The following is a 21,113-nucleotide window of genomic DNA, read 5'->3' as shown; positions in this document are numbered from 1 at the left end:
ATGGGGTGTAGTATGGGCCCTGAGACTGTGGGCTCTAAAGTCAAACTTGAGTTCCATTGGGCAAGTTTCTTAGTCTCCCCAGGCCTGTGCCTCATCTATGAAATAGGAGTGATTTCGGTTCTGCCCTCCTGAGGTTGTGAAAATTCAGTGAGATCAGACTGATAAGACACTTTGCCTGACACCTAAGTGCTTGACAAGTGTTGGCTGTTATTATTTTCATCAGCATCATCTTCATTGTCACCTCTAAAGGCAGCCAAACCGGCTTTAGCACCAAGACCAGAAGGAGTACTGAGGAACCAGTCAGACAAAATCCTCACTCTTTGCAAGACAAGAGCTTGGGTTTCCTTAAGTCAGGTGGAGCTTATTACACCTTTCAGGCTGTTGTGAGGTTAAGTTACAGCCCCTGGTAGGTGTTTCCAACCATCCCTTTTCTTCATCCACTTCATGTTTCTGCCACGCTCCCTTCAGTGGTTGGTGTCAGGGCTAGAGATCTGAGATCAATTAATTGTTTTACAATTTTTCTAAAGTAATTGAACAATAGTCACTTATAAGACATTATTTTAAATCATTGTAAGGTACTTATTTTGGCTAATCTGTGTATATCAATATTGTACAAACCGTGTCCCACTGCTTTCAGAAATACATAATCAAGGAAGGAAGTTTTCTTGGTCAAATATGTTGAATACTCAACTCCTTTTTGGAGAGGCACATGCTCATTAGAATATGAAAGTCTGGGCCGGCCCCATGGCTTAGCAGTTAAGTGCGTGTGCTCTGATACTGGCGGTCTGGGGTTCAAATCCTGGGCGTGCACCGATGCACTGCTTGTCCGGCCATGCTGAGGCTATGTCCCACATACAACAACTAGAAGGATGTGCAGCTATGACATACAACTATCTACTGGGGCTTTGGGGGAAAAATAAATAAATAAAATTATTAAAAAAAAAAAAAGAATATGAAAGTCTCTGATATGAAACTTTCACTTAGGGTATGAAAGTTCTGTTGTGAAGACAGACACCTGTTTATGTTTCACCCAGTTTTTGCCCCAAATTGTTTGACCACACGATGGATTATTTTTGAAACATACCAAACCTCTTATTTTCAAGTTCCTCTGCCTGATGCGCAAGAAGCCAATCACTGAGACGTTGGTGCTTGGAGATGGAGAAAAGTTTATTCCAGTTGGCCAAAATGAGAAGGCAGGAAGATAAGTTCTCTCAAATTCACCTTAACAAGAGAAGAAAGCAGGGAGTTTATAGAGCTAAGGGACTTGGGAGGAGGAGTTTTGGAGAAACAAAGGGGGAAATCGGTATTTCTTTCACTCCAGATAAGCCCTTGGGCAGTCAGACTTCTGGGCATCAATGGCAGCTGGGCGCTGTTATCTGATGATTGTAACTTCCTTGAAGGCATCTTTTTTCCTCTGCAAAACAAGCTCATAAATCCTTATGACTCTTGAGTCACCCCTCAAATTAAGCAAGAAAACAGCAAATTAACAAGATTAACTTCTTTTCATCTGTGTCTATGTTGGGAACAAGGTCGAAGGGTGATCATGTTCTTATTGAGCATTTACAGTAACTCTCAGGTACCCAGCTTCAAAATGTCTTATGATATCTCAAGGATCATTAAGATGTGCTCTCATGGAGCACAGTTTGGAAAACGCTCATATAAATGATGCGTACTGTTCATCAAAATTGATGATTAAGAGTTTGCTTTATTTTTCTTTCATTATCCTGCATTATCCTTTGGTGGCAGAGGGAATAAAGCACCAGTTAGCCTCAGAGAGACTGGAGTTAGAACTCTCATGATTCTTTCTGATTTTGTAGTTATAGGAAATTCCAAGATATATGCACGAGTACTGCCTTGACGGAATGTGATTTCTCAAGTATTTCCAAATATGGTGACCATACCTTGCGAGTCAGGGCTGAATTTGAGGACGAGCATTCAGACTGGGTAAACATCACCTTCTGTCCCGTGGATGACAGTAAGCCACTTTGTTTCCCATTTCATTGTAATGTCATCATCTTGCATCAGTTTTTCTCCCATTGGTTGGCCCATCGGCAAGAAATCTTTGAGTAGATGGCCTTTCACAAGGAGCTTAGGGAAGATGATAAAGAGGGCTATGGCTTTTAAGAAGTTTGTGGGAGAGACAAGAAAGGATAAGCATAAAGTCAAGAAAATACTTACATATAAATTTAATAACTAGTGCCTTGAGCATGAGAATGAGTTGGTTCCAGTACTGTTAATGAGAAGAACTGGAAGGATTAATGTAGTAAATTTTCTGGGAGGAAGTCAATTTGGAATTATGACTTAAAGAAATGTGACATGATAGGCAGAAGAATAAAGGTTATTCTGGGCAGATGTGGAGATAAGAAGACCAGATACAGACAGCCAGCTTATCCAGAATGAAGGACAGAGGGATGGATGCAGCTGATGGCAGATGAGTTGGGTCAGGCTGGCTGGTAAGCATTGAAAAGAATGTTCCCAGGTTAGATCTGGAGGGTCCTGGTAACTCACCAGAGGTCATGAGATGAACATAATTAGAACATCAGAAATTAAAAACTAATTAAACCGCCATAGAGCAATTGAGAGAACAAGAGGATAAGGAGTTACAAGAACATTAACAAAACTCAAGTGCAGCCTTCCAAGGAGTAGACAGAGAGAAGCTTTAGAAGAATTGTCAATGTAGGGAGGGGTCTTTGTATCATCCCCTGCTCTGGACCCCCATGGCACCCACAATTTCACCCTACCTGGTAGGGAATGGGGCTAGGATGCCCTTCTGCCCTTTCCCAATTCTGTCCCAGGTTCAGGTAAAAAACTCTTATTTCTGGAGTCAGAAATTATCAAAGTTATATTATCTTTTCTAAAAGTATCTTTAGGGCCGGCCCCGTGGCTTAGTGGTTAAGTGAGTGCGCTCCGCTGCTGGCGACCCGGGTTCGGATCCCGGGCTCGCACCGACGCGCTGCTTCTCCGGCCATGCTGAGGCCGCGTCCCACATACAGCAACTGGAAGGATGTGCAGCTATGACACACAACTATCTACTGGGGCTTTGGGGGAAAAAATAAATAAATAAAATCTTTAAAAGTATCTTTATACAAACTAAGAAAAAATGAACACTAAAAAATACAAATAGCTTAAGAATGGTCAAGTTTGCAAAACATAGTACAAGGTTTCTGCTCCTATAATTGCTGACTGACTCACTGGGTCCTGACTGGTTCCAAATTTTAGGGCCCATCTATGAAAATTTCCTTTAGAAACTGATACAGAATAGATAGGCAGCTTGCCCAAAGGTCACACAGGTAATGAGTGGCCGAGCAACGATTCAGACCCAGGCTCCTGCGTCTGCGCTCTTAGCAGTGACTACCCTACGTTGGATATTTGCGTCTTGAAGTTTATATGATAGGAAAGTGCTTCAAGATGTCACATGGAACCTATTTATACTTGCTTTGGAAAAATATCTAATTAAGTTTTCTTATGCGGTTTTCTGCTACTAGCAGATTAGAAACAAGGTAGAATGCCAGGAGCAGGCCCATTAGCAGCCCCCAAACAGTAACAGCAGCCAGAGAAGAATACAGGCTATAACTCAAACAGTCCAGTTGCCCCGAGCCATTTATTATTCATTCTACAATTAATTTTGAGGACCTACTGTGTGCCAGGTACATTCTTAGTGCTAAAGCTACAGTAGTGAACAAAATAAAATCCCTGCCCTTGTGGAGCATGCATTCTAATGGGGAACACAGATAATAAACAAATAGGTACATATTTTATGACAGATGGTGACTGTGGCTCTCAAGAAAATAAAGCAAGGTACTGAAGCAGGAAGTGATGGGAGCTGCTCTTTACATAGCGTGGTAAGAGACAGTTTCTCTGAGGAGGTGACATTTGAACTGAGACCCAAACAAAATGAAAGGGCCAGCCACATGAATATCTAGTAAAAGAGCATTCAGAAGGCAACAGCTTCAGCCTTTGTTGGAAAAGGTATATGGTTAATTATATATGTTAAACACTAAAAGTAATAGAAATACCATCTGTAGCTTCCAACCTAGCAAAGGAAATAAAGAAAATTCAACCCAACAGAAAGAAAAAAGAGGAGAGGAAAAAGCCAAAAAGAAAAGTTTTCTTTACAGGAAACACAAAATAATGTAGTTGGAATAATTCCAAATATATAAGAAATCACAATAAATATAAATGGACTAAACCTGATTGATAAAGGCAAAGTTTGTCAGATTTTTTTAAAGAAACAAAACGCAACTACCCTCCTTAGCCACATCAGTCAACATCATAGCGATGGTATATCAAAGAGCAGAGTACTTCTGTAGACCAAGTGGTCTGCACAGTTATGAAAAATAAATGTTAACATTTTTAAAATGTGATTTTTGACTGTTGTTTTGTTCTCATACTTAGCCGTTATTGGACCTCCCGGATTGCAAGTAGAAGCACTTGCTAATTCTTTACATATGCGTTTCTTAGCCCCCCAAATTGAGAATGAACCTGAAACATGGACCATGAGGAATATTTATGACTCATGGACTTATAATGTACAATATTGGAAAAATGGCTCTGATGAAAAGGTAAGCTCAACGAATCATATGTATTCAAGACATAAGCTCCCTGTTCTTTGTTCAGTGTTAGTCTGAGGCCATGACAATGGAAAGAGGAGTCCAAGAGGTCACTAGTCAGGGTCTTGCAAGGTGGCAGTACCTTACGGTCCAGAGGATCTAAGGCCTGGTCCTCTGAGTGCCAGAAATTCCCAATCTGAAAGATGACCAGTATCTCTGGCTCACGCTTCCTGGACCCCAAGGGAAATGCATAGAGAAGACTTCCAGGGTTGCTAGCTCAGTGACAGCAGGCTTTTCCCTCCCTGAAGGGAAGTTGCAGAAGGCAGAGCTGACTCAGTGGTTTGCTGGGGGAACTTGGAGTCAGCTGAATCAGATGATCAGCTGAGTGACTACTCTTTCATGTCACGAACCCTCGTGCCCCATGTATGCCACAGAATGGTCAAGTCTGTGGTCAGGGCAGCCCCACCCCATTGCTCTCCTCCTCTCCTCCTCTTCAGGGGACAGTTCCTTTAAAAACATGGGCTGGGAGTGGAAAGACCCACTTTCCACTGGAATGTTGCCCATGTCACTGTCTCACTCTGGTCATGTTCTTGACCTCAACTTCCTCATGTCTGCAAAATGAGCATAATAACCCACTTCATTAATAAAGTGGCGATACTAACCGGCTTCATAGGATTGTTAGGGAATTTAATGACATAATGAAAAAAATAAACTTGTTCCATTGCCTGAACAATGTATATCGTCAATACGTGAGGTCCCCTTCCCCTTATGTAGACATGTTAAGGCTATTTTCATGCATCCTTGGTCAAGTTTTATTCTTATATTTAGTGCCTCTGATCTAAAGGGCGTTTGTGGTCCTAAACTGACTTACATATATGTTATGTAAGTTAAGTTACATATGTGTTATCTCCTCGCTGTTAAATGTTGATTTTATCACTTAATTCTCAAGAGTTTGGGAGGAAAGGGTCACCCATATGTATTGTCTTAGGAATGATGTAATTAAATTTATATGTACATACTGCGTAGCCCAAAAAAATCTCAAGTTAATTTTTCCTGCCTAAAAAATGCTCCATTAAAAATGATGCAGGATATCTGCCTTCTTCACAGAATAGACAATTTTGCTTATAGTCAAGACCCTAGGAAATGTATGCCTAGAAAGCAATACAGAAAAATTAGTTTTATGGTCACTTATCAAATGCAAGTGTCTCTGTGAAGCTCCAGGATGCAAAGATAAGACGGGATTGCCCCACTCAAGGACTTAGCAGTGTACTTGAAATAAAGATTGGATTCCACAGTTACCATGCCTGGGTGCCTCTTGCACCAAGCTTGAAATACAAAACCCAGTTTATCTTTAGCTCCTTGTCTGGAATATGCCCACAGCACAGGCATCTGGTTACACATTTGTCTGCACTGTTGTATGGAAGCCTTTGATGTGACATGCTGGGTGTTGGAAAGGCTGCCTGCTCCCCTGGTCCTCCCTCACTGGTGCCTGCAGTGTCACCATTTCCAGTTTACATGTGCTGTGAACTGAATGTTTGTGTCCTCCCCCCAAATTCATATGTTGAAACCTAATCCCCAACATGATGGTATTAGGAGGCGGGGCCTTTGGGAGATCATGAGGTCATAAAAGTGAGGCCCTCATAAATGGTTTAGTGCCCTTATAAAAGAGACCTGAGAGAGTTCCTTTGTCCTTTCTGCCACGTGAAGATGCAGCCAGAAGATGGCGGCTATAAACCAGGAAGCAAGTCCTCACCAGACGCCAAATCTGCTGGTGCCTTGATCTTGGACTTCCCAGCCTCCAGAACTGTGAGGCATAAATGTTTATAAGACACCCAGTCTGTGATGTTCTGTTATAGCAGCCCGAAAGGAATAAGACAATATGGTTCCCTTTTGGAATGTAAATGTTTATGAGAAGGTGCCATGTTAGGTCCCTAAACTAAGAGTATAAAAGGCTTTTGGAAATTCTGTTTCTTCCTGATGGGAGGAAGTGAGAAGATAAAACCAGAAGTTGCCCAGAAGTGAAAGAAGGCTAGAAAAAGCCATGAAAGGGACATAAGCAGGTCCCTTCACACCTGTGCTTTCTTCTTTTCTTCCTGCCACTTATGGGCCAGCTTCTGAGTTTAGTCTTTGAAAAAATAGCATTGTAAGGTTTTAGAGGTATTGGATTTCTAGAAATGACAGCCAGGATTTTTTGTTTTTATTTTTGTTTTTAATTATTAGAAGTTATACATATTCAATTGGTATAATCCAATTCTTGCCCTCGATGAGCTTGGCTTCTCATACAATAAAGGACTACAGACAAGATGTCAACAAACCCAACCCCAAAAGAAAAATAACAATTAATAAAATAAAATAAGAGTCCGTGCTCACTTTATATTGAAGTTCCTATTCATGTAACAAATTTTGCATAGGACCCTTCTATGAGGAAATTATAACCACGATGGAGACACGAGTCACATATACTCTTTCAATCCCCTTTATTTGCCTGGAACTATTTTGGTTTCTCAAATGCAGGAAGGTATCGTCAATTATGATGTCTTATATTCACATTAAACTAAGATGGTTCAGGACTGTCTGCACCAGAGACAGGCTATGGTGTGTGCCCTTGAGGTGAGGTGGGGCCGCTGGAGGAGGACAGCCCAGGTGCACGAGTGGAGAAGTGATTCAGAGGAGAACAGGCAGCCAGGGTCAGAAAGACACTCTTGACTTACAAAGAAAACCACCTTGAGTCTTACTGGTGTATTAGTTTGCTAGGGCTGTTGTAAGAAAGTACCACACACTGGGCAGCTTAAACAACAGAAATGTACTGTCTCAAGGTTCTGGAGGCTAGAAGTCCAAGATCAAGGTGTCGGCAGGGTTGGTTCCTTCCAAGGACCGTGGGGAAGAATCTGTTCCGTGCCTCTCTCCTAGCTTCTGGTGGTTTCCTGGTAACCTGGTTCCTTAGCTTGCAGAAGCATCACCCAATCTCTGCCTTCATCTTCAGATGGCGTTCTCCCTGTGTGCATGTCTGTGTCCAAATTTCCTCCTCTTATAAGGACACCAGTCATACTGGATTAGAGTCCACCCTAATGACCTCATTTTAACTTGATTGTCTCTGTAAAGACCCCATATCAAACTAAGTCGCTTTCTAAGGTACTAGGAATTAGGACTTCAGCATATGAATTTGAGGGGATACAATTCAACCTATACGACTGGTTTATCTTTTTAAAAAAGGAGGTGGAATGCTTTGTATGTCATTTAAACTAGAAAATTCAGGAAGTGAGAGGGTTGGTCGGGACCACAGTCAGTCCTTGCCCCATCCCTTAGAATGGTATCAGGGTTCTCTGAAATGAACTGGGAGAGCACCTGTTTCCTTCATCTTCCTATTTTGAGCCTGAGGTAAAGATTATAACTATTAAGTGTGGGGGGGGGGGAAAGATGGTGTGCCTTCACTGCTGAGACATGTTCTTATTTTTGTCTTTGTTACTAGTATCCGATTGCTTGTCAATATGACTTTGAGGTCCTCAGAAATCTTCAGCCACGGACAACTTACTGTATTCAAGTTCAAGGGTTTCTTCCTGATCGGAACAAAACCGGGGAATGGAGTGAGGCTGTCTGTGAGGAAACAACCATTGACGGTGAGTCTTGAGATGCACGGCCTGTGATTCTACCTCCTCTGAGCATTTTAAACAGCTATATAGACTCCCAATGGGTGTTAGGATTGGAAGGCTCCTTAGATATTCACATCCAGCTCAAAGTGCAACCCAGTTCAGCCCTGACTGATCGACTTCATGCTGGGAAGGAGACCACCACCTTCTGAGGCAGCTAGCTCGTTCACTCTTAGACCAAAGCGATTGATGGACGCGGCTTCTGTCCGGGGAGCTGAGGTCTGCCTCCGGGCACCCACCTCCTCTGTGCTCATTCTGTCCTCTCGGGCTCCCTGAAGCAAGTCTCATCAGTCCTCCCAAGACCACCCAGCAAGGTCAAGCCCCATCACACCCCTCAGAAGCCTTTCCTTCCCAGGCTGCACATCTCCAGCTCCTTCAGACACGTGATGGGGAGAGTTTGGAAGCTCTATCACGTCCTCAGCAAGCGCCTCTTGCTTCAGGGTCTCTTGTAAAATATGGTACCAGGACCTCAGCAGAGTCTTTCACATATGACGCGGACCTCAGTGTCTAACAGAGTGTCTCCACTCTTGGTGTTTCTTAAAAAACAGAGCAGGAAAGGGAAGGAGGAAAAGAGAGAGAAGGAAGGGTACCAGTTGGCCTAGACACTGAGATCATTTACACACAGACACATTGCAGTTGCATACGAGGTGATAAAACTTGTGGCCTAGATGTCTGCACACAAATGACAGGCCTTTTTATTTTTTATTTTTTTAATTTTTTGTTTTATTTTATTCGTTTTTTAATTTAATTTTTTTGTTGAGGTCACATCGGTTTATAACATTAAAATTTCAGGTGTACATCATTATATTTTGATTTCTGTGTAGATTACATCGTGTTCACCACCCAAAGTCTAATTACCATCCATCATCACACACATGTGCCCACTCATCCCTTTCGCCGTCTCCCATCCTTCTTCCCCTCTGGTAACCACCAGTCTATTCTCTGTGTGTATGTATTTGTTTGTTGCTTTTTTATCTTCCACATATAAGTGAAATCATATGGTATTTGGCTTTCTCCATCTGACTCATTTCACTTAGCATAATACCCTCGAGGTCCATCCATGTCACAAATAGCATGATTTTGTCTTTTTTTTATAGCTGAGTAGTATTCCATGTATATATATATATACCACATCTTCTTTATCCATTCATCTGTTGATGGGCGCTTGGGTTGCTTCCAAGTCTTGGCTATTGTGAATAATGCTGCAATGAACACGGGTGCATGTATCTTTTCAAATTAGTGTTTTCGTGTTCTTTGGATAAATACCCAGAAGTGGAATAGCTGTATTATATGGTAGTTCTATTTTTAATTTTTTGAGGAATCTCCATACTGTTTTCCACAGTGGCTGCACCAGTTTGCACTCCCACCAGCAATATATGAAAGTTCCCTTTTCTCCACATCCTCTCCAACATTTGTTATTTCTTGTCTTTTTTATAATAGCCATTCTGATATGCTCAGGTGAGGTGATATCTCATTGTGGTTTTGATTTGCATTCCCCTAATAATCACTGATGTTGAATATCTTTTCACATGCCTGTTGGTGACAGGCCTTTTTGTTATTTAAAGATGTTGTCGAGAGGCTCAGCCAGCTCAGACCACGGAAGGATGAATACATGCAGGTCCACTCCTGGCCATTCGCATTTACCAAGGCCCTCCTGGGAGCAAGGCACTGATCTGGGGGCTACAAAAATATGAAGGAGAATAATAAAGATTTCCCTCCAGAGAGAGAGCAAAACTTTTCATCTTCTGTGTCACTCTGCAGTTCTGCGAAAATTGTAATGGTGCAATCACATTTATTCATCATTTCAGCTGATGCAATTCTTCTTGAATGAGGGTTGTTGTCACTGAAATATTTCTCACCCAATTTTGCTTGGTCTCATCTACTAATTTGCTAGGAAGAGCTTCAGGATCCTTACCAGTTTGTTACTTAAACAGTTGGTGTGCTCTAGGACACAGCTTTCTTTGAGACTGCCCAACTACTTGCTTACTGGTCACCAATCCATCTGAACATAGTGGACTGTCATATAAGTTGTTTTATTTTATTGTCCGCCAGGTGATTGTGAAACACTTGAGCAAATATCAGCTGAGATCGATACCCAATGCCAAGTTCAGTGTTGCCCCAACTGTGTCCCATGAGTGTTTATGGATATTTCTCAAAAGAGGAGCCCTGTAGTCAGGTGTGCCTGGAAACAGTGGTGCCTGTATTTCCCTCTCAGAAAAGTCGCCCTGTACGTTAGCATTTTTAGCGTATTTGATCTTTCAACATATTTTTTGAGAATTAGCAATCCGAGAAACACAGCTTGGGAAAAACCAGCCTATAACATGCCGTAATTTAGCAACAAGTCACCGTGTCCAAAAAAGGGAAATCAGCCACTTTGAGCTAATTTCTTCTTGGTGCCCTAATGTTATTATTTTTAGTTATCATCCTTATCTTTTTTAAGGGTTTGTAATTAACCACTTCATTATCCATTCTGGAATATTTGTATTTTTTCTGGAGATAGCATCAGTAAGCATCAAGATTACTGGCCTGTAGTTTCCCGAGTCTTGTTGTTGTTTTTTTTTCCTTCTTTTGTAAGTGCACAAATTATTTGCTTGAATCCAGCATTCTTCCACCTCTCCCAGGCCCAGAGTCTTTCCAGTGTCATCCAAAGCTGTTCTGTGATTGTATTAGCAAGCTTCCTCAGGACTGCAGAGCCCCGCAGAAGATGAGAGTCGTGCTGTCTCTCTGGAGAGAATTCTCTGTCACTCTTCTTTCTTTTTCTGTAGCCCCCAACTCAGGGCGTTGCCTCTGCAGGCCCCAGGTCAGTGGCAGAGTGGACCTGCCTGTGTTCCTCCTCCCATAGTCTGAGCTGGCTGAACTTCTCAACAGCACCTTTAAATAACAAGAAGCCGGCCGTTTATGTGCCTCAAGTTATTTTCTAGGCCCCAAGTTATTTTCACAGTCTCTCTATTTTCTCTCATTTTATTCCTCTCTTGAATCATTTCCACATGAATTAGAATTCCATACCATGGGAGCCCCATCCTGCTTGAATCACTAGAGTTCCTGACCTTGGAGGCATCCATCTTTCCTCTACACACCTGCCCTCTGCTTTCCCAAGGCTTTGAGTACATGCCCGGATCACCTAGTGTCCCATCCTTCCCCGCTGTGAACTCCAACATAACGTGTGATGTGGGTCACGTCGTGAACTGCCCTGTGCCTCAGCCGCCTCATCTGCAAAATGGGGGGAATGAAACGGTGCCACCACAGCAGGGTTGGGAGGACTCAGAACAGTGCCCGACAGAGTGAGCCCTCAATACATGTCAGATATTACTATTATTATTATTATTATTATTTTGTGTGTGTGAGGAATATCAGCCCTGATCTAACATCTGATGCCAATCCTCCTCTTTTTGCTGAGGAAGATTAGCCCTGAACTAACATCCATGCCAATCCTCCTCTTTTTGCTGAGGAAGACTGGCCCTGGGCTAACATCTGTGCCCATCTTCCTCTACTTTATATGGGACGCCGCCACAGCATGGCTCGACAAGCAGTGCGTCGGTGCACGCCCGGGATCCGAACCTGCGAACCCTGGGCCGCTGAAGCGGAGCGCATGCAATTAACCGCTGCACCACCGGGCCGGCCCCTGGATATTACTATTATTAATAATGACATTATTAGAATCACATTATTAAATATTCCTAAAGGTTTATGTCATGAAACCTGGCTTGAGGCATACAATTTGACCAAAAAGAAAAATATTTCAAATATTTTGTGACTATAAGTGATCACCCATTAACTGACAAAATCCAAACATTTTATAAAAGAAAAGGAAAAGTCTAACCTGTTGAAAATCCGCTTCTGTCAAACATCATTTTAGGTTTGTTTAAACATAGTTGTCTCATTTAAACCTCACAACAAGTTTTCAATGAGAGCATTGTAAGGCTCTTCTTCCCTTTTACAGACTGGAAGATGAAGGTTCAGAGAGGTGAAGTAACTTGCCCAAAGTCGCTCAGCTAGTAAATGGCAGGGGTGAAACAGAACATAGGCCAGTCTGAGCCCAGGTTATCCTTCCTGTAATTTACAGATGCATTCTCTAGGTAAGAGAAGGCATGCTTTCCCTGCAGATAAAGCAGAGAAAAGTCACCTGCCCAATAGTGTGGTCAGATGGAGCGGCAACAAGTTAGCTTTACGCAGAGGGTGTTGGTTAATAGATTCTCCCACAGTTCACAGCCTGTGTAAAGCACGGTCCTCTCTCCTTCCCCTCTTCTCTCTCGGGGTGAGTCACAGAAGTGTCCTTTGAATTTTGCAACCATCAACCAGGTGTGCCTGTGGAATCTCCTTGTCTAAGATGCTCAGATGTCCTGGCTGGAGACACAAGGACACCCAGACGCTGCCCTCCAGGGCCTCATCACAGTGTCATCAACAATGCCCGGGCTGGCCCAGCAATCAGTGTTTAATCAGCCTTTAATCAGCATTCAATGAGTAATTCTGATGCGTGCTTAATTAGCTACAGAAATATTAAATAGAAAGACGGAGGAGTAGGATCCTGGAACTTCCTCAAGAGCTGGGATGTCAATCCTAGTATCAGCTAGGGTATAGCCTGGGGGCCACTCCAACCAGCTCACTTGTGACGTGACCCTGATTTGCCAAGAAAACATGTCTGAGTCGAACATGCTGGAAGTGTGGGTTAGAAGACAGCTCCCCTTGAGTCTGGTGTCGATGCAAATTACCAATAACCCTTCTATAGATAAGAAGGATAAAGGAGTTTTTACTTTTGAGCCAGCCTGAGGATTATAACCCAGTTTCCACAAGGGAAGAAAGCATTCTGGAGAAACATGATTTTCAGTACAGTCATATACCTTTTGAGAACAAAGAACAGTCATTAAACATGCCCAGGATACATATTCATCAAAGTTTCAAAGAGGTATGCAGTTGCAAATTAGTAGGTCAACACCACCCAGATGTCCGGGAAAGGGAATTTATCTTCAGGAATACTGATACGGGCTTACGGAAACTGGCCTCATAGAAGGGGAAAGATGCATTCTTATCTTAAAAGAGTACATTCTTTTACTTTGAGATAATGTTTAATGCATTCTTTAATGGTTAAAGCAGATGTGCAGTGTATGTCTGATAGGCCATAAGGCAGGCTTCTTTAGTTCAAGCCGAATCAGTTTTAAACCAGAATGGCTGCCCCATATACCTCAGTATGCGAACGTTTCTTCTCACTAGTAAGTGAAACAAGAATTCATAGGGAAACGGATGAGGAGTTCCTCTGAACTGGGCCAGGGCGTACACTGGAAAGATTATGAGGTCACTGCCAGCGTGAATTAAAACACGAAAGAACCAGGGAGGAAGGGAGGCAGGCTCGCCCAGCCTTTTGCCCTTTAGGGAGTGTCTCTGAGCCCCGCACAGTGGTAAGTGCTGGGAGGGGCCAGCATGTCACTCCAGGACCATTTGCTGTTTCAGGGTTTTTTTCTGAACCCTTTCTCTGTAACGAAGAAATGCCTTTTTCCCCCCAAATAATGACTTGCGCGTACAGGGCAGGGCTTGTTCTCTTGGCCTCTCTCAGCACCAAATGCTTTGGGTTTTGATCAGGAGGGTGGTGCTGGTTGCCAGGGGCTGGGCCCAGGGAGGTTAGGAGGCCGGGGCAGCTAGGGAAGGGGCCTAGTGCTGAACCAGGGAGCTACGACCACGAATGACCAGGGCGACATCCTGGATGCTGTCAAACATGAAGCCGGACTTAGTTAAAGCAGTAAAAATGGATTTTATTCAGTAATGACTGCAGGAAGGGAAAGTGCTGACCGGGCATTTTAAAGGAAGAATGGGGGCCGGCCCCGTGGCTTAGCGGTTAAGTGCACGCGCTCCACTACTCGCAGCCCGGCTTCAGATCCGGGGCACGCACCGACGCACCGCTTGTCAAGCCATGTGGGGGGGCATCCCACATACAGCAACTAGAAGGATGTGCAACTATGACATACACCTGTCTACTGGGGCTTTGGGGAGAAAAAGGGAAAGAAAAAAAGGAGGAGGATTGGCAATAGATGTTAGCCCAGGGCCAGTCTTCCTCAGGAAAAAGAGGAGGATTGGCATGGATGTTAGCTCAACACTTATCTTCCTCACAAAAAAAAAAAAAAAGGAAGAATGAAGGAGGGGAAGGGAACAGAGAGTCAGGGAAGTGAAAAATTGCAAAAGTGAGCATGAGGGTCAGTCAGTTCGGCCATCTGTGTCTAATGCTAACTGACATTTGTCAAGTTAGGCTTCCACCCTCCCACAGAGACTGGTCACTCCTTCCTGATGATTGCATTGTAAAGGAGTTGCTTTCAAGTTCTTGAGAAAGAGGCTCCTGGATTGTAGGAGATACATATTCATCTCAAAGGGACAGAGGAAGGATTTACGATCATAAAACGTTTTATAGTAAGTGCTCTAAGAAAGGAAGGTCAGGTGTTGGCAGAATGAATGGTAATTCTTTTGGCAGCCTTGAGTTTTTCCAGACTGGTGCTGGGTGGGCCCAGCAGCGCGGCCTTTAGGCCGCTAGAGGCCACGCTGGAGTTTGGGCAAGTCTCTGAGTGCAGGGATTTGGATGGAGTCGTCCGCGCCAAGAGCTCTTGCAGTTCTCAGTATAAAACACTGCAGTATAATTCAGGCTCTGGGGCCCCGGGGAGTCCTATTTTCTGCTTCAAGGCAGAAGAGGTTTATCCGGACTGGGAACACTCATTGCTACCCTGCGAGTAGATAAAGTGCACCAGAGGTCTTGCTTATTATTCTTTTTGAGTATATCAGCAATCATGCCAGAAACCAAACCGGAAGAAGGTAGGAAAGGGATGAAACTTGTTGGCAACCTGTGGATCCTCGAGCAGCTGCTGTGTTTCCTCCTCATGCCTTCCTGAGATGAACGTGTGGGCCCTCTTTCCCGGGATTGCCATTGGATTGTGATGGCGAAAATACTGTTGAGGTCGCTGTGACCCGATCTGTGCATGACAAGAGCGTAACACACCCTGTCGTCCTTGCAGAAACACCCTCCCCCTGGATTGTCGCCATTGTCCTCGCAGCCTCAGTTTGTGTGGCCTTCTTGCTTCTCCTTGGCTGCTCCGCCTTGGTGTGGTGCATTTACAAGAAGACCAAGTACGCCTTCTCCCCAGGGAACGCTCTTCCTCAGCACCTGAAAGAGGTAGGTGGTAGGATGGAGCCAGAGGTGGATGAGAAAACCCTGATTGGAAGGGCCTTCCCTTTTTCCTGGTGAGGAAGATTGGCCCTGAGCTAACATCCATTGCCAATCTTCCTCGTTTTGCTTGAGGACAATTATTGTTGGGCTAACGTCTGTGCCAGTCGTCCTCCATTTTGTATGTGGGACACTGCCACAGCATGGCTTGATGAGCAGTGTGTAGGTCTGCAACTGGGATCCGAACCCGCAAACCCCGGGCTGCCAAAGCGGAGCGTGCAAACTTAACCACTACACCACTGAAGGGCTTTCCTTTAAGTCAGGGCTGCCTAAGTCAGCAGAGCCTCTTTTCCTGGCGGTGACACATGTCTTGCATGGTGGTCCATTCCCCAGCACCCATTTCAGGGAAGTCCATGGTCGTGCAACAGCCCTAAGGAAGGAGGCAGAGGTCAGTTCTGGAAGCCCTCCCTCCAACCTGGATGTTCCTTCCCTGACCTTCCCTGCCTAAAGCCACATGTGGTCAAGGAGCAAAGATGATGGTTCAGGGACAGGAAGAGAAAAAGCAGAGCTCAGAGAGAAGATAAGGAAGAGAAAACTCTAGACTAAGTGCCAGCGAACAGCCAGGGGGAGAGAATAGGGGGAGAGACAGGTGTGTTTTCAGTTTGGGTGTATCTGAGAGTGACTGCAATTACGGGATGTGTATCCTAGACTTTAGGAAAGCTATTTTCAAAAGGTTTAGAAAGAAGAAAGGATGTACCTGGATAGAGACTGTAGGACTGAAGAGGCCCTAAGACATGAAATTCTGGATATACACTAACACTTAAAATGCCAAGTCCAGCCCAAAAAGAACCTATCTTTGGTCTCATTCCCCAGGAAACAAACTCTGAGACCGAGATTTGCATTCAGAAGGCTTGATGGGGAGTACCCTTGGGAATAATACCCCTAAGGAAGTGAGGGCAGCAGGATGGGAGAGAGAGAGAGGCTGAGCTGTGATAGTCACCACAGAGGACTCAGCCAGTTCAGCGCTGGAGCCAGGGGAGCTTTTGAGAAGCCACATTTGCAGCAGGAAGAACAAAAAGGGGCAGCCCTTTGCTCTGGGTAGACAGTGTTTTGTAAGTGGGGAGCCAAGAGGAAGCAAGACTGTTCACTTGCTGTTTTTATTCTGGCTTCGCCATCAAAGAGACGGGTCAGACAGGAAAGAACAGATGGGACGAACATGCCGCCGGGCAAATCAAATCAGAGCTGGAGACAAGCATAAGCTCGTCTAGAGGGGGCAGTGGGGTGAGGTCTGGCCTCCAGGCCAGAAGACTTTGCAGAATTGACTCTGGAGTCAGCCCCTGTAATATCTGAGAAATACGGGGGCGGGTGCTGGAGGAGGGCCAGAGGAGTGAGGATGAAGGAAACGCCAGGGACCTATGCACATCAGAGTCCTCGAATCGCTAGATTCTCCAGTTTGACTCATAATGTAGACCTAGAGCTTAATTTGAATTTAGGGAGATTTGCTGGGGATGGAGACTTTTAGTTGACACAGCAGTAGGGAGATTTATCCAATACTGGTACATTGAGCCAGCTCACCAGTTTCCGTGTGCGCGTCCAGCCAGGAGACCAGCCTGCTGTTTGCTTTCTTGAGATCTAGCGCATCTTCCTGTGTTCTTCTCTCCTCTCGCCATTTCCCGGGAGAATCAAGGGTGGCTTCTAATCTGTTCTTATGAATCCACTGGATCTGAGGATTTGGGGAGGTTCCTACTCCTCCCAGCTTTCTCCTTTACCCAACAGAACATAATTCCTCTTGTACCCCCCCGCCCTCCGCTTCCATCTGCTGCTCAAGGCTGGTGGGGGTGGTGAGGGCTGGTAAGAGGGGATCCTGCAAGTTCACACCAATAGACAGTGCAGCCGCCAAGGGCTTAATTAAGTCATATCAGAAGGCTGAATGTGGAGATTCCATTAAGAGGGGAGCAGACTGATCAATTGCAAGTACAACTAGGAGTCAACAGTTGGAGGGGAGAAGTTAAAAATGCAAAGCTTTAAAGAATGTTTCTCTATCTCAACCTGAAGATTAAGAGCATAGAGCTACAAGGGTGAAAAATGGAGACTGTGAAATCAGATATTTCAGGAAACATATATGGGCATCTTCCTTGTTCAAATGGTTGGAGAGACTAGGATAATTAGACTATGGTTCCTGTCTGTAACTAGTCCCGTCTACTGGGAGAGACAAACTATGAGGAGTCAATATCCATAAAATGTGCCAGATAGAAACCTAGCACAAGCCACACATATGTTTTAAATTTGCTAGTAGCTACATTTTTTAAAAAGTAGAAAGGGAGCCAGCCCTGATAGTCTAGTGGTTAAAGTTCGGTGCTCACCGGGTTCAGTGCCTGGGCACAGAACCATACCACCCGTCTGTCAGTTGCCATACTGTGGCGGCGGCTCACATAGAAGAACTAGAACCACTTACAACTAAGATATACAACCATGTAGTGGGGCTTTGGGGAGGAAAAAAAAAAGAGAGGAAGATTGGCAACAGATATTAGCTCAGGGCAAATCTTTCCCTGCAAAAAAAATAAAAAGTAAAAAGGAACAGATGAAATTAATATTAAAAATATATTTTATGTAACCCAGTATATCCAAAATATCATTTCAACGTGTAATCAACATTTTTAAAAATTATATGGGGCCGGCCCAGTGGCATAGCGGTTAAGTTCGCACACTCTGCTTCAGCAGCCCAGGGTTCACAGGTTCAGGTCCCAGACACAGACCTACGCACCACTTATCAAGCCATGCTGTGGCAGGCCTCCCACATATAAAGTAGAGGATGATAGGCATGGGTGTTAGCCCAGGGCCAGTCTTCCTCAGCAAAAAGAGGAGGATTGGCAACAGATGTTAGCTCAGGGCTAACCTTCCTCACCAAAAAAAAAAAAAAAAAAAATTATTGAAACATTTACTTTTTTTTATATGAAATCTTTGGAATCTGGTATGTATTTCACACTTACAGCACATGTTGATTCAAACAAGCCACATTTCAAGTGGTCAGTAGCCACACATGGCTCCTGGCTACCATAGTGGACAGTGCAGGGCTGGGGGCTGAAACTGAGGGACACATAGGATGCTGGGGAGCACCAAAGAGGGCCCCTAACTCAGCCTGAGGATGCACAGGAGATTCTGCTTGTTATTCCAAGACAAATTTATCCTGGCCCTGCAACATCCCTGCTTCCTAGAGGAAATGACGCCCAGGCTGTGCCAGCCCCGCAGCATCATGATGGTCCTAATAATCTCCCTCCGAGTTTACAAGAGGAACTGTCAGAGGGTAACCTGTGATCACTTAGCAAATGAGGTGCAGATTTATTGTCAAATTTTTTTTAATTGTGGTAAAATACTCATAACATTTACCATCTTAACCATTTTTATTTATTTTGTGTGTGTGTGAGGAAGATCAGCCCTGAGCCAACATCTGCCAATCCTCCTCTTTTTGCTGAGGAAGACTGGCCCTGGGCTAACATCTGTGCCCATCTTCCTCCACTTTATATGGGATGCCACCACAGCATGGCTTGACAAGCGGTGCGTCGGTGCCCTCCCGGGATCCGAACTGGCAAACCCCGGGCTGCCGCAGCAGAGTGCACACACTTAACCGCTTGCACCACTGGGCTGGCCCCTTTAACCATTTTTAAATTTTTTTGGTGAGGAAGATTAGCCCTGAGCTAACATCTATTGCCAATCCTCCTCTTTTTCCTGAGGAAGATTGGCCCTGAGCTAACATCCGTGCCCATCTTCCTCTATTTTATATGTGGGACACCTGCCACAGCATGGCTTGATGAGCGGTGCTTAGGTCTGTGCCCAGGATCCGAACCTGTGAACCCCAGGCCACCAAAGCAGAGTGCACAAACTTCACTATACCACCAGGCCGGCCCCCATCTTAACCATTTTTAAGTATACAGTTAGGTGGTATTAAGTACATTCACATTGTTCTGCAACCATCACTACCATCCATCCACAGAACTCTTCTTTTCTTGTAAGACAGAAAATGTCCCCACTAAACACTAACTCCCCATTCCCCACCCCCCAGCCCTTGGCAACCACCACTCTCCTTTCTGTCTGAATTTGACTATCCTAGATACCTCATACAAGTGGAATCATACAGTATTTATCCTTTTGTGTCTGGCTTATTTCACTTAGCAAAAGGTTCATCCATGTTATAGCATACGTCAGAGCTTCCTTACTTTTTAAGGCTGAATAATATTCCATTGTATGGATAGACCACATTTTGTTTATCCATTCATCCGTTGATGGACATTTGGGCTGCTCCCACCTTTGACTGTTGTGAATAATGCTGCTCCGAACATGGGTGTACAAATATCTCTTTGAGACCCTGCTCTCAGTTCTTCCAGAAGTGGAATTGCTGGGTCATATGGGAGTTCTATTTTTAATTTTTTGAGGAACTGTCAGAAGGTTATTGTCACGTTTTTTTAAAACAGCATTTTCCAGCCAGGAGTTCTGTATAAAATCTTTGTAAGCCCAGAAAAAGAAATGGGAACATTTTTTATTAACTTTCTTCGTTTTTCTCTTGCAGTTTTTGGGCCACCCTCATCACAGCAGGCTTCTGTTCTTCTCTTTCCCACCCTCTGATGAGGATGAAGTTTTTGACAAACTGAGTATCATTACGGAAGTCTCTGGAAGCAGCAAGCCTAATCCTGGGGACGGCTGCAGCCCCAGGACCCCATCTGGGCAGGGCTCCTTCGAGCTCGTCTCTGAGGGGGGAACACACTCAGCTGGGCACAGTGACCCCCTACTTCTCACATCTGCCTCAGACGATGATCAGAGCAACAAACAAGGGCCAAGACCACCTAAGCAAACCCCAAATCTAGAACTCTCAGACGCTGGGACAACATCTGAACAACCAAAGAGCTAGATTTTAAAGGCTCACTTCAGGGGTTGGCCCAGTGGTGTGGCAGTTAAGTTCACACACTCTGCTTCAGCGGCCCGGGGTTCGCGGGTTCAGATCCAGGGCCCGGACCTACACATCACTCATCAAGCCATGCTGTGGCAGCGTCCCACATACAAAAAATAGAGGAGGATGGGCACAGATGTTAGCTCAGGGCCAATCTTCCTCAGCAAAAAAGAAAGAAAGGCTCACTTGGCAAAAATACTCCATCTTGGAACCTGGCTGCTTTATAAAGACCTTAACGATTAAAAAAAATAGTTGGCCCCTGAAAGTGTAATTTTAGGCCTCTGATGCTCACTGATATAAGGAACAAGTTTTAATGGTGAGAAATAAAATGAGGAATAAAAACTGAGATGCTGTAAAATCCCACCAGACGGCCGATAGACTGATCCAAAAAAACAGCATCAACGCAGAAGCAGTCAGCAAACGCTGTACAGAGCGCAGACGTTTTGGATTCTCAGGGAGACTTCCACTGGACTTATTTTTCTACTTGCATGTGTTTTATATAGTGCTGGTGGTCTATGGTTTTATTCTCTATTTAATCCGTATGTGTTAATGATATTACATTTGTGTAATTGTCAGATATTGAATGAGGCTCTCGTGTGCCATTCATTCAGTGGACATTCCTTGGTCCCTGCCTGCTGTCAGCCAGGAACCGTGCCGGGTGTGAGGGCCTAACAGCATCCACGAGCTCTCAGTGTGTAGGAAGCTTCAAAGAATAGAAAGCCCTGGGTTTTGAACTCCACCTGAGACACTTACTGGCCTGTGACTTCTCAGTTTCCTCACCTGGACTAAGGATTAGCAATATTCCATGAAAAATGCCCACCCCAGTGCCATCCCAG

The 21,113-nt window shown here is 44.4% G+C and overlaps 1 protein-coding gene across 2 annotated transcripts in view; it reads left to right on the top strand.

Moving 5' to 3' along the window:
- Positions 1-20,861, top strand: part of LOC101396197 (interleukin-10 receptor subunit beta) — a 57,489-nt gene extending 36,628 nt beyond the window's left edge. For both annotated transcript variants that reach the window (XM_087418142.1, XM_087418141.1), the window contains 5 exons: positions 1,818-1,975; positions 4,396-4,562; positions 8,020-8,167; positions 15,187-15,344; positions 19,900-20,861. In XM_087418142.1, the coding sequence (XP_087274268.1) occupies positions 1,818-1,975; positions 4,396-4,562; positions 8,020-8,167; positions 15,187-15,344; positions 19,900-20,238 (970 nt within the window). In that variant the 3' untranslated portion in view covers positions 20,239-20,861. The remainder of the gene's footprint in view (positions 1-1,817; positions 1,976-4,395; positions 4,563-8,019; positions 8,168-15,186; positions 15,345-19,899) is intronic.
- The last annotated feature ends 252 nt before the right edge of the window (positions 20,862-21,113 follow it).

The sequence above is a fragment of the Ceratotherium simum genome, chromosome 27 (assembly GCF_057802395.1).
Source record: "Ceratotherium simum simum isolate JZ-2026a chromosome 27, ASM5780239v1, whole genome shotgun sequence".
In the NCBI taxonomy this organism is placed as follows: domain Eukaryota; kingdom Metazoa; phylum Chordata; class Mammalia; order Perissodactyla; family Rhinocerotidae; genus Ceratotherium; species Ceratotherium simum.
The sequence above is the reverse complement of the archived record's forward strand: the minus strand, read 5'-3'. Positions and strand labels throughout refer to the sequence as shown.